Raw genomic sequence first — 14,557 nt, forward strand, 5'->3', positions numbered from 1 at the left:
TAAACACCTCCACTTGTTTATGCACAAATGTAAAAGATGTACATTGTTCAGTTCATTGCTGGACTAGCTTGCAGCAGTCCTTTATAGCATAAATGTTTTGTGTTTTTCAGCAAATTAAGCACTAACATTCTGTATAAATTTTGTATAAATGAAGAATGCTACACATCAAGTAAACTTAGTTAACCTTGGCACTAGTTTTATTCTTGCACTTGTGTTGTATTCCAGTGTTTATCCATAGTCACATTTTTTGCTTGTCTGTCCTTGTGCACACCTGGAGTGCTCTCATTTGAGAGAAGGTCACCTGCCATTATGCTTCAGGAAAGGTGCACCGATATCCTATCTCCATTTTCTGCTCTCTATAGCATCAACTTATCAAAATCTTTTTCCCCATGTATAATCTGCTGGAAGAAACTTTGATCTTGTAAAATAAATGGTGTAACAAATATGTGCGCACTTATAAGAAATTCGAATAAGCCATAACACCTGTGGGCCAGATTGTTTGATACTGATTTCAAAATTCTGTTGAAATAAGATTGAGAAGTTGATGGCCATAATGCAGTTTCTTGAGAAAAGTTTTGAAACAGAGACCTTGGAGGGCTTGGTCTCGAAAGGTCAGGATTTCTGTGAGAGGATGAAGGTAGCAGAGTTTTGGATGAGTTGAAATCTAGTGGATTTAGAAGATGAAAGGCTGACAAAGAGACTATTTGACTTGAAATTTAAAGGTGACTGTGAAGCATTTTCAATGCATTGTCAGCACGTGGTAAAGTAGTGTATTATGAGGTGATCTTGCAATAAAGAAAAGGGTTGGTTTTTATATGGAAAAAGAAGATGGGTCAGAAGCTGTGCGTGGGCTAAATGGAACAATCTGGTTTCTGCAGTCTGGTTCAATCTCAGTTGTTACTTTGGGGATGGGGTTTGGGACTAGTGACGAAAGTACAAAACTTGAAGTTGGGGACAATGATGATGGTATCGTTGTAGTGGACGCTACAGTTCCCTTATTTTAAGATATGATTGTAATCTGTAGCAGCTGGAATTTGTTCATTTTCCTGTATGTCTGTGACACAAAATGAATATAGGAAATCCCTTGCACTCAACTACATTGCAATCCATGATTTGCATTCAGTAATAAATGGCAATTTTTCTATTTTATGCACAATAGCAGAGACAACCTTTTCCCCCTTAACTGTCACTGTGCAGTAAAGCATCCAATTATTGATTGCATATGCCACTTAGGAGAAACTTGTTGAATTGCTATGTCAGTGCAAAACACAAAGTTTGGATAAGAAAAGGATTTTTTTGCCAATTAACTCCCTTCCTATTGTTTGTGTAGGTAAAGTCCAATGCTTTTCTTCTCCCACATTTCTGTCCAAATTATCTTAACTATTTATCTCCTCTAAATGATGCATTCTGCTTTGGATTTGTCCTGTGTATATTTTTCCTTGACAGCACATAATGATAATGCTGTAACCAGACATTATGGAGATAATTGGATAATGCCCATGCCAATCTAGCTTAATGACATCACACTTTAAATCCAGCAGTCCTTCACTCATTGGATTTTTCTGTAGAAATTAGCCTGCTTTTACTTGGAGATGTCTCTGTATTTTCTGTTGTCTCTGCTCCTTAAATGGTCTATTTCCTGCATAAATAGACAGTTTTGCCATACACTGGACTATTCAGAGTTGTACTGTTCCACCTCCACCACAGTAGCTGATGCAGTGTTTTCAATAAAAATGTTGTTCTTATCCTGGCTCCTTGACCATTTTTCTGCCTTTGACATAATCTGGATGTAACTTAATTGATGCCCCTTGATGCTTTATATTCATAACAAAGTTCTTGATTTCCCTCCCTAGCTTTATTTTACCATCTGGATCATTTGTTGTTTTACTCTGAACCCAGCAATTATTTACTTTATGGTGTGCTGATCAGAAATGAACATAGGAATCCAAATCTGATCTGACCTGGCTAGTATGCTTCTGGCTAATATCTGTAAAATTCTGTCAGCTTTTAATTTCCTCCCTCTGATATCCTTATCAGAGCCCCCATTCTCCGGCTTTCTCCCCTGCCCCCTTCCATCCCTGTCCTCTCTCTCTTGCTCCCCTCCATCCTGGTATCCTCTTCTGTTCCCCCTCTCCCCCATCCTACCTTTTCTACCTTTATCTCCTGCTCTCCCACTTCCCCTGCTTCCCCACTCTTTATCTCTTTGCTTTATGTAATTTTGCAATGTCCTCCTCCCTCCAGCAAAATAATTGGGAGGTTTATGTAATTGCATACTAGTTAGATGTAGCTCCTATCTCTTCCTGTTCATTTTCATACATCTTTTTATTTCTCTATCAGAATCAGATTTATTATCACTGACATATGACATGAAATTTGTTGTTTTGCGGCAGTGCAATACATAAAAATCTATCAATTACAAAAGTAAATAGTGCAAGAAAAAAATAGGAGTAATGAGGTTGTTAGTGTTCATGCATCGTTCAGAAATCTGATGGTGGAGGGGAATAAGCTGTTCCTGAAATGTTGAGTGTGGGTCTTCAGGCTCCTGTACCTCCTCCCAGATGGTCATAACGAAAAGAGGGCATGTCCTAGATGGTGATGGTCCTTGATGATGGATGCCGGCTTCTTGAGGCACCACCTTTTGAAGATGTGCTGTATGGTGAGGAGAGTTGTACCTGTGATGGAGCTGGCTGTCTATAACTCTCTGCAGCCTCTTGCAATCCTGTGCATTGGAGGCTTCATACCAGGCTGTGATGCAACCAGTCAGAATGCTCTCCACCGTACATCTATAGAAATATGTAAGAGTTTTTGGTGACACACAAAAATTGTGCAATGAATGATTGCATATCATTGCTCTTGAGGTAGGGGTTGAGCCATGCTATTGAATTTTTGCAGTGTTTCTGGTGAAGGAACTTCCAGTGTTGAGAGAGAGAAGTTCCAGGATTCAGGCACAGTAACAATTAAGGAATAGTAGTACATCTGATGTATGATTTGGAGTGGAACCTGCAGCGGGTGGAATTCCCACGTCCTTGTCTGATGTAGGGTTTGAGAGTTATAGAAGCCTAGGCAAGGACTTGCAGTACATTTTGTTGATAGTATGTATTGTATCCATGGTGCACCAGTGGTGAAGTGAGTGGAAGTCTATTGTGGTAGATGAGTCAGTCAGGCTAATTTATCATGCATGGTTCTTGAACTTTGGAACTGCATCCATCCAAGCAAATCTTCTGTGTTGCACATGTAGGAAGAGGTATGTGTGATCAAGAGGTGAGCTGCTTGCCACAGGGTACTCAGTTTTGGGCCGCTCTTGGAGTCATGGTATTTTTGTGGCCAGTCCAGTCGAATTTCTGTTTGGTAGGTTTTGTGTTATGGTGGGGTTTGGTGTGGGAGGTGGTTGGATTTTTTTTTTTGGAAATGGTCAATGCCTGCTTTCTGTGGGGCACAAGTGTTACCAGCTTCTCGTTAGCCTATGCCTGGATATTGTTTAGGATGTGCTTCATGGAGGTGTGGACTGCTTCATTATCTGAGGAGTTGAATGTGAATGAAATTGAACGTCAATGAATACATGGAATAGTAGACGATGACTTGCTTGACAATATCTAGGCTGTGTATAGTTTTTAGTAAGTACTGATTCTGCTAAAACTTAAAACTTTATTTATGCAGCACAGTAACAGGCCCTTCTGGCCCAACGAGCCCGCGCCACCTAATTACACCCATGTTTACCTACTAACCCATACATCTTTGGAATGTGGGATGAAACCGGAGCACCTGGAGGAAACCCACATAGTCACGGGGAGAACATACTGTTACGGACTCAGTGAAAGTCCCTTTAAGATAGGGAGTCTGTGTGTATGTGTGTGTGGGGCGTGCTTACGTCAATAGAAGATAAAGGACGTAATGACGTTGTTGAAGAAGAAGAAGAAGAAGAAGGAGAGAGAGAGAGAAGGGAGAGAGACACCAGCCTGCTTGTTTTCTCTATCGATGGATGAGAAACAATAACTGTGTTTGCCACTGAAATCCATGTATGGAAGTTGGAAGTAATCCGGTGGAGTTCACTTTGTTGCTGACCTGTAGAAGGAAACAGGTATTTGTGTGTGGACGACCACGGTTCGGATGCTTTTCGGGGTGAGGAAGTCACTACCGAGTAAACACTGAAGTGTCGTTTGGGTTCCATCGTGGAACATTTGGATTTCGTATGTACTCTCTCTATGTTTTTCTACATCTACATCTTATCTTCAGACAACGGTGGTTGTTGAAGAAGCCCTTGCTCATGTTTCACCTTATGGCTTGCGGAACTGAACTTTAAGAACCATTCAGGAACTGGGAGTTTTGGACTTTGTCACACACACACACACACGAAGAGTTTAGTTTTGGGGTTAACGTTCGAGGTTTAACATTCTTGAATTCTAACATACTAACATTTTTTTTTAACTTTTATTTTACGTATTATCATAAGTAGTAATTAATAAAATAGTTTTTAACACTGAATCATGCTCAGTGTGTTTCTTTTGTTGCTGGTTTGTGACAATACAAACTCCTTACAGACATTGGCGGGAATTGAACCCTGATCGCTGGCACTGTAATAGCGTTACACTAACCGCTATGCTACCGTGCTGCATTCTTGTTGCAAGATATAAAATTAATGTTACTTCTTGTAAACTTTGACTGTCTCAATGAATCTGAGCATCTTGCTTCACTGATTTATATGTCGAAAACTTAACACTTTGCAATAATTGGATCCCAATATCCATGATACCTGACTTGAATTTGAATTGTAAATCTGAGGTATTGAGATTTTCTTTCAAAAATAATAAAATTATAATTTAACACATGCTGAAAGGAAATTTTTTTCTTTGGAGACATTGTTACAGTGGTGCACAATCTCATTCTGAAGGACAATCAGTCATAAGAAACTCATTTTATTTTAAATATACATAATCAGATATCGATACTTTCTACTTGTGTTTAAAGGTACAAGTGCCATACCTCTTCCTGTTCCACTTGCTTCTGTTTTGCTTCTCTGCCCTTTCTGTTGCTGTATTCTTTGTTCTTTCTCTGATACTCTTTGCAAACCAGCCACTCATGCACCCACCAGTGCAGTTCACCTGAGTATAGAGCTGAATATGGACCTGGGTCTGGACATGATACCTTGGTCCATGCATAACTTATCCTTTCTATCTTGGCTCCATTGTCAGATGAATCCCTGAGGCCTGATTTTCAGCCTCTGGTGCGTCCAAAGGCTTGGTCCAAGCATTGGGAAGGGTCCAGACCCAGTGTTTTGTGGATGGGAGAGACCAGGCAGACATTGAGAGGAATCAAATCTTTCCTTGGGTTTTCAACCACAGCTTCCACCCATGTTGCTCATGGCTTCACAGGCTGCTCCTTTAATGAATTGGAATCACCCTGGAGATACTCTGGGACTTCTGGCAAATCTACAGCTCGGAGGGAGGAGACCAAGCAGGTCATATGCAGAACTGAATGGACACATATTGTGTACTGTGGAACTATCAAAAATATTAAAGAAATGTCTTCAATGCAAAAACCATGTGTAACAATAACAGAAATAAATCAGTCACTCACTAATTAAACCAGCTGCTAAGAGCAATAGGAAGAAAGTGAATTAAACAATTGCTTGGATTAATATTAATGTTGCTCTTGATAGACTGAGGGTATTGAACACAAATCAGTATTTTTAATTTAGGAGAACTCATTGGGTTTTCCTGCTTACATCCATTTTCCTTGGTAATTGGTGAAATATGGTCTGTGATGAACTGCCTTAGAGAGATGTTTATAATGAAAGTGCCACTATTTTATATATAGATAAAGAGGGATGGGTGTGTTGGCAGCTGAATGCTAAAATAGGGAGATATAGATAAGGGGGAGTACAATAGATGTCATTGTTGGATATTAACTTAGCTGCAGGCGGTCTGTGTTTACTGGAGGGAAAATTTCTGAACAAGATTGATAGAAACACTAACACTGGCCAGGGCTGAAGGTTTTGTTTAAAGGATTCATTCACCTAAAAGATAAACATTTATATCTTGTGTTGCACACTTAACCTTCAAATTATGATTTATATTGCCTCTTGCAATATCTTTTCTCAGCCTCCATGTTTCCTTAGTCAAAACTCTCTTGCACCCCCTCGTCTGTGTCTGCACCATCTCCTCTTGATTATGTTGAATATGCATTTCCCTCACTCATCTTTAGCCCCAACTCTGTTTCTTTCACATTCAACCTATCCCTATGTAGATGCATGCATTCTCTTGGGGCTTGCATTGTATGTTCTGAAGTATAAATAACTCAAGCTGCAACAGGTACATAATTGGTACAGATTCTCATAAAGTATTTTTAAAATATGTCTATTAGCTGTTACTGAATTTGCCCATTAGCTTTTAATCAAGTAAAGTTTGTGAAGTGAACAGAGCAGAATCCTTGGTACACTGAAAGTTATTGATGTGGTCTGACTTGCTCTCAAACTTCAGTCTCATACAGACCCTGGCTTAAGTTTTTTTAAAGTTAAAAAAAGGCGGGGGGGGAGGGGAATAATTAACAAATTAATAGAGTGTGTTCATTGTTAACTGATCCATTTGGTGGATTTAGGTGTGGGCAGCTCAGTGACACAGTAGGTAGTGCTGCTGTCTGCACAATTTTCCTGCTACTCTGGGTTTCCCTTGGTGCTCTGGTTTCCTCCCACTCCCCAAAGATGTGTGAGTTGGTAGGTGAATTGGATACTGTAAAAATACTCCTAATGTAGCTGAACATTGAGGAATTGGGGTGAAGTTGATGGGCATGAGAGAGAATATCAGAAAATAAGTTGGGCAATGGGATTACTAAGATTGCTCCGAAAGCCTGCATGGACTTGAAAGTGATCATTTCATAAGTGATATCCAGAGCACATTGAAAGTTTTGGTACAAGAACAACATTAAAAGCTGAAGTAGGCTGTTTGGCCTCTCATGCTTTTCCTCTGTTCTGGATGATTATTTCTTTGGAGTTCATTTTTTGGCCTGATCCTCATAACCTTTGCTTCACCCAAGTCATTCTTTCACTCTCAACTTAGAATAGTTTCCAATATTAGCAAGGTGGGCTTGAACTCTTGCATTTCTAATGGGTTTCAGTTGTTGTTACTGAGGTTTGCGTGCTATGGCTTGAACAAGGAGACTTGGAACAAAAATTTCTCTTAGCGTATTATGAAGGGAGTGCTGCACCGTTGGGTTCTTTTTCTCATTTGAAGCACGTTGCCTGTTTTCTTAGGTGGATAGTCTGCTTTCTTAGGTGGATGCTAACCATCCTGTGACATGACTTCAAAGATAATTAAGAGAATTATCCCTGGTGTCTTGATTAATGTAACTGAAAGTTTCAAACATTTTTGTTCATTGAGGAAGCCTACTGCACTTTCTACTACCCAAAGCAATTCATTGCCTCACAAGTGTTTAGAGACACCCTGGAGATGATGAAAAAGGTGCTGTAAAAAGTTAAAATATTTTCTTTTTTAAAATAAGGCTGCCTGCACGGAGGAGAAAAATGCGAATTACTACAGGGATACAACCCATTTGTCCCAATTAGTCTATGTCAGTGTTTATGTTCCACATGACCAAGTAATTCAAGCCACATTTATCTGGCAGTTTCTAAAAGCCTTCAACCATTTGTTCCCACCGTTTATGCAACTTAATAGTGTTGAAATTTCTTCCTTAACCACTACGTGAATTCAGTCACAAAATTCCAGTGAGTTTTTCCTGCTTTCCTCAATTTACATTTAACCTGGTCTCAAAATGTCTTATTACTAATAGTCCAAATACTAGAAACACGTTGATTTAATCCACTCCATCTGATTCCTTCATAATTTCCACACTTTAATCATATCCATCATTGCACCATAAACTGCAGCCCTTCAATGATAAAGGTCTAATTTTCAGATCTGTCTTTATGTTTCTATATTTTGTTAAGCAATTTCACAGTGAACCTTCAGGCTTCAAAATCTTTCCTGTAGTGTGAAACCTACACTCCTGAAGTAAAGAGTACAAAAACCCTATCCATATATCTGCTTTGTCTGATCCTGGCTGATTTCTATATGAACTAGCCAGAGATGTGAATATATAAACCCGATCCATTCCTCTGCTCTGTCTGGCTCTGTCTTAGACAAGCTTTTCACTGTACCTCAGTACAAGTGACAATAATAAACCAATAGCAATACCCATTTGCTGATCCTGCCACACTCTCTACCCTTTCTTCCTCCTCACTTTTTTCCTCTCTCATTGCCACATAGGCCACTTCTACACATCTTCCATGAGCTCCCTTGCTACCCCTCTCCTGCTGTGCCCCCTTCCCTGACTCTATGGTCATTCCCTCATGCTCACCTTCCCTGCCCTCCTCTCTTATACACCACTACCTTTCACTTCCCCAACTTCCCCTTTTCCCCATTATGAAGCCCTCTATCCTGCTTCCATCTGCTCCTTTCTCTTGTTCTTTACCTGTGGTCAACTGTTCCTGCCTGTGTTTATCTCCCTTTCCCCATCACACTTTCTATCCACCACTACATCACTTTCCAATCCCCCTTTGCACAAGTACATGTGTCCACTAGCATAAGCATATACATATATGTATTTATATGGACACGCACGCACACACACACACACACACACACACACACACACACACACACACACACACACACACACACACACACACAGAATCAGACACACATACATAGACTACAAGCTGTGGTACAACACACGTAAATTGTGGGTTCAGCAGGAGTTCGACTTATTGCTCAGTGACTATCATTGGTTATATCATTTAGACTGCCAGCCAATTCAATTACTGGCAGGACTAATAACTGTTTTTGTTTGATTTGGTTTAAGTCTATTTTCGAAGATATGAAATATCCAGTGGTGAGGACAATTGTTCAGTCTGCTCTATTTATCAGTATTATAAATCAAGTTACATAAGTGGAAGCCTTTTTATTCCTGTCTGTTTGTGCAGTTAAGTCAGGTAGATTCAACTATCAACATTTTCTTTCATATGGCTTTCATCCAGTAAAGAACTCATTGTAGCAGGGTGTATTCCTATTTAAAATGTTGCCCGTAAGATCTAGCCTTGTTTCTCTTACAGCTATTCCCATTAACCCTACCACACCTCCCACTGTAACTGTGAACAGATCTTTGTTTTTCACATTGAATTTTACTGAGCTGTTGTACAGTAGTGAATTTATAGCACCACATGTCGTTGCTGCATTTTTCATTGGTTCCTTGTATTCTCATTTTACATATCATTTCCCATCCCACGATCACGTCTGCTGCACCTTGTGGTGTTTATTGTTGTGTGTAAGGTTTGGTAAGGTTTGGTAAGCTTTTGTGCTAAATGTTCTCCTTCCGAGATAAAGCCTATCTGGTCACATTATATGCCCCAGGGCTTTTGTGGTATGAAATTCCTGATACCCTGGTTTTTTACCTGGATTTTGTTTTTCCATGTATTCTATAGCTCCTCCATTTAAAAAAAATGGAGGTGGGATCCAATGATGTATTGGCCTAGAAATCCTGGTTCATCCAAGTGGGTTCATTGAGTGGTGACATTGAAGTGCAGTGCAGTTGCAGTTGACATTGAAGTGCAGTGCAGGGCAGGCACGGTAGTGTAGCAGTTAGCATAACGCTTTACAGCACCAGCAACCCGGGTTCAATTCCGGCTGCTGTCTGTAAGGAGTTTGTACGTTCTCCCCGTGACTGTGTGGGTTTCCTCCAGGTGCTCTGGTTTCCTCCCACATTCCAAAGACATACAGGTTAGGAAGTTGTGGGCATGCTATGTTGGCGCCAGAAGTGTGGCGACACTTGCGGGCTGCCCCCCAGAACACTCGACACAAAAGATGCATTTCACTGTATGTTTCGATGTACATGTGACTAATAAAGAAATCAATCAATCAGTCAATTGTAGTCTGGCGGACTGACCTCTACCTTGCAGAGGCCAGATGGCAGTTCTCGGGCACCACCTCTTACCTACCCCTGGGACCAATCCCCACTGATGATCACCAGGCCACTGTCTCCCACACCATCACAGACCTCATCACCTCTGGAGATCTTCCCTCCACTGCCTCCAACCTGATTGTTCCCCAAACCCACACTGCCCGTTTTTACCTCCTTCCCAAGATTCACAAACAAAATTGCCCTGGTAGGCCCATGCTCCTGCCCTATGGAACTCATCTCCTCTTATCTCGACTCCATTTTTCCCTTCCTGGTCCATCCCTTCCCACTTAAATCCATGACACTTTGCATGCTCTCCATCCCATGTGCTCATTGCATGGTAATGCAGTGAGTGTTAATGATCATTTATTGTGGCAACCCTCCGTCCCATTGTCAAATTTTAGTTGGATCCAAGGCCTCAGGCTCTACTGAAAGCCAGTGCACATTATCACGGTGAAAGTGTGCCTCCTGCAACTGAGACTGGTTTGGAGGTTGGGAAGTAGAAGGGGCTGAGGCAACAGGAAAAGCATTAGTCCTAGAGACTGGGTTGCTGAGGAAGGCAAATGGAGGGTGGGGGTGTGGGTACATGGTGATACATTCAGGCCCAGTGGAAAGATTTGTGTTAGAGAGACCAACAGAGATTGAATGATGCTCTTTGATTTCAGCTCAAAAAGGATGGGGAAGGTTAGTGAATAATAAATAACATATCTGGGAGAGGTGTATGCAGGAGGAGACAAATGAAATCTGAAATTAGCAGAAGAGAGAGAAAAAGATGGAATGCTGGAAATATGAGATACAAGGCTTAGAATGGCTAATTGTGTGAAATTGTTGAAATTAGTATCTTGAATTTAGAAGGTTCTATTGTGGCGAGTTGGAAGATGAGGTGTTTTTGTTCTGAGCAGTATGGAAGGCAAAAGCAGAGAGGTCAGAGTGGGATAGGGAATTAAATTGACAGGCAACTGGAAGCTCAGGATTACACATGTGGACTGAACAAAGCACCACAGGATGTTTTATGTCCATCCCAGGGGGCAGATAGAGCCTTGGTTTTAAGTCTCATGCAATAAGGGGGAATCTTATTTCAAGACTCTTGCAGCATAAGCAGCAGCCTAGATTTTATGTAGATTTTATGCTTAATTGCCTGGATTGAAATTTGAATGCACACTCACTGAACCATATCCAACATGGAGATAATGTGTAGAATAAGAAGGTTGTGTGAAAATGGCAGGATGAAAATTTTCCTTGATCAAGGATTTGGAATGAGTGCTCTGCTGTATGTGACTGGGAAATTATCTGGTGAGACTGGAGACTGACGTGACATGTTTTGGTCAGTAAAATTGGGTCTTGCATTGGTGCAAAATACTAGAGTTTAAGAACAAACTTGCATTGTCATTCCTATCCTGTCATCAGACTGTCTTAAAACTCTCAGTCAATAAATTTATTTTGAATTGTAATTACTGTTGTTTTCTAGCCAAATTACTACATCAAGACCCCACAAACAACAACTGAAATAAGTGGAGCTGTTGATCTACTTTCACTACTGGTTGAGGGAAAAAATATTGTCTGGATCTATTGGATCTTCTACATTTCTAATTCCCAATGCAATGGAGAAAGAAACTTGGCAACTAGAAAGATTTTGATATTTGATGGCTGTACTATTAGTTCAAGTAGACCCACTTCTTGGGTGAATTTCATGTTCACTTCTCATGCTTGATTAATTACTGGTACTTTTATTTAATAATTTTTGACATTTGCTACTTTTGACAGTTTGAGGTTTGGAATTATTCTTTTTGACGCAACTGGGCTGTCATTTGGCCTGCATTGTGACATGATATCTGGTTCCTTTGAGTATATGATTATTTTCAAACATCAACAGAAATGATTTTCTTTCAGTTTCCATCATTCTCAAGTGCCTTATTTATTGTTTCAGGTATTGAGTGCCCTCGTGGGTCCCGGAACACGCCTTCAGGAATACAGGAAGGAGAACCATTTAGTGAAGATGCTACACAATTCACTAAAGAGCTGGTACTGCAGCGTGAGGTAAGTCAGTGACTCACATATGGTCTGTTTTTTTTGCCCAGATCTCTCACTTGTTTGGTACAAATGGTACCAAATATAAAAGATTTGAATTGAAATTGAGCTTTTATTCACGCGCATAAATCTTTTTGTTGGCTTCACAGTTGAATTTCACTGTAATATCTGGTTGTGTTCAAATGTATTATTGAGGAGGCTCTAATTCGGGAGATTTTAGTTTTCCTGTGCAACACACCATTGGTGCTGGAATTGGTTACTGGTTACCTAGTTCATGAATTATTTGAGAACATTGCAACTACTCTCCTATTTCACAGATGTGGTCTGCTGCGATTCCCTTTCCCTGCCTTGTTCCACAATAAAATCCTCTACATTTGCAGCTCCACCTCCATCAATCCTGCACCCCTCACAGCCTCCATTCCCCTATAGGTTGAACAGCTAAGGTTAATCCTGTTGATGAATTTGGAAAGCACATGTGACCGAAACATTCTAAAATTCTGTGGAATCTCTAAAGCAAATCCAATTCTATAGATTTCTCTCAATGTTTAAAAAAAAGTATTAAATCTACTCTGTTAATCTAACAATGGTAAATGAGTGGTTAAGTTGTAGACCTGAACCTTTCTCAACTCCCTGGTTATTTCCTTGTCTGATACTCATGGACCTAACCCATGTTGAACAGTGAATCATCTTGCTCTCACATTAAGTCCATTCTGGAGTGTGCAAAGGAAACTGTCTTGGACTAGTTACTAACTCTGAAATGATATAATAAATGCTGTTGAGAGAACACTATAATGAGGGCAATGTTTCACAAATCTATTTGCCAGGAAGTTAGAAGGATTGGGACAGACAAATCATAAATTTCACACAGTGCATGATTCAGCAACCAAGGTTCAATATCTCATTAATGAATGAGCTTCAGCATTCAGGATGTTCAGCTAGCTCTAGGCCAAGTAAAGAAATGGTCTTGGTGGTACCATTTAAATGACTGGAATATGAGGTTGACATAAAATGTCTTCCAGAATGTTCTTGCTCTACACATGCAGATGTATTCACTTGTTTTTATCACTTAACTTATGGGAGAAGGGGGTAGTGGGGTATGATTCAAGGAACAGAATTATCTTTATCAATTAGTGAAGCTAACAGTTAAATGGAACTGTTTCTTTGGATGATTGATTTAGTTTACCTTATCATGATGCCAGACATAAATTTTTATGTGACATTTTGTAATTTGAAATATCACTGAGATTTGTCCACTGTGCTGAAAAATCTGTGTTGATTGAAAATGGCCTCTCTATTTCACACGCTTGCTTTTTAAGTGCAATAGGTTATCCCTGTAACTGCACACCAACACTGCCCATAATTGCAGGGTTTTATTTCAGTAACATGTTGTACGTTCTCCGTTTTTATGGACTGGAAGTGTGAGCAGTGAGAGAAAGGTTAGCTAACTTGTACCCCACGTAAATACATCTGGACTTTGAAATGTTGGCAAAGAGATACAGGATGCCTGGAAAATACACAGAGCAGCACTCATACTGTTTATACTAGTGCTCTTTCCATGATGTATGTCATTGAACACAGTAAGGTAAACAGTGATCTCGTGGTTAGCTTGAAATCTCTGTTTGTGCCTAAATCTCCATGGGTAGTGATAATTAATTGTGATTTTTTTTAAGCATTTGGTAGTTTGCCAATTTGACTTGTGTTGGGGTTGCTTAAAGTGATGTGATAGTGTCACTTTAGATAGCTATTCTTGGACAATATATTTGAGCGTTCAGTTGAATGGGAGTAGGATAACACAGCTTCTTTCTTTCCTTCCCAACATAATTTGATTATCATCCTTGTATCATTGTTATCCTTACACCATTGTCATCAGCCATCAGCAACATCCAATGCAGAAATTGGTTGTAGAAGGATTTTGGTCTATTGGAGAAATGCTAAGCATTGGTATATCAGAGATTTTAATTTTCCTTTACTCTAAAACCAAAGCTAACCAGTCTAACTGTTTTGGATGATCTTCACTTTATGCAGCATTATTATCAATCCAGTAGGCTTTTTTTTAATCCATTTCACATGATGAAAGTTCTTTTTGATTGTGGCCTTGTATCAGATCTCTGAATCTCTTTGTGAAAAGAGCTGTAATTTCAGTTTAAGTTCATCATTCCAATCCTAACCACCTTCAAGTTCAAATTTATTGTCATGTGCATACATACCCCGGGTATAAATGCCATAAAAATTAGCTTTTTTGCAGCAGCAGCACTACAGTGCATTACAAACATGAGAAACATAAATTACATAAACTAAATGAACATAGATTATACATAATTTACACTACACAATAAACAAAAAAATAATGTAATGACATTAATGCAAGTTGAGGGAAACATAATTTGAGGTAGAATTAGGGTTTTTCAGGTTGGTTCAAGAACCTGAAGGCAGAGGGAAAGAAGCTGTTGTTGAACCTTGAGGTGAAGGTTTTTGGGCTCCTGTACCTCCTGCCCGAAGGCAGCAATGAGAAGAGGGCATGGCCCGGATCGTGGGGATCCTTGTTGATGGATGTTGTCTTCCCGTTATGGAAATGGCTGAGTCC

At 39.9% G+C, this 14,557-nt stretch overlaps 1 protein-coding gene across 1 annotated transcript in view; it reads left to right on the plus strand.

Annotated features, from left to right (window-relative positions):
- Positions 1 to 14,557, plus strand: part of snd1 (staphylococcal nuclease and tudor domain containing 1) — a 746,083-nt gene that overhangs the window by 323,905 nt on the left and 407,621 nt on the right. The window contains exon 16 of the mRNA XM_052034288.1: positions 11,873 to 11,982. Within this exon, the coding sequence (XP_051890248.1) occupies positions 11,873 to 11,982 (110 nt within the window). The remainder of the gene's footprint in view (positions 1 to 11,872; positions 11,983 to 14,557) is intronic.

This window comes from Pristis pectinata, chromosome 19 (genome assembly GCF_009764475.1).
Source record: "Pristis pectinata isolate sPriPec2 chromosome 19, sPriPec2.1.pri, whole genome shotgun sequence".
NCBI lineage: Eukaryota > Metazoa > Chordata > Chondrichthyes > Rhinopristiformes > Pristidae > Pristis > Pristis pectinata.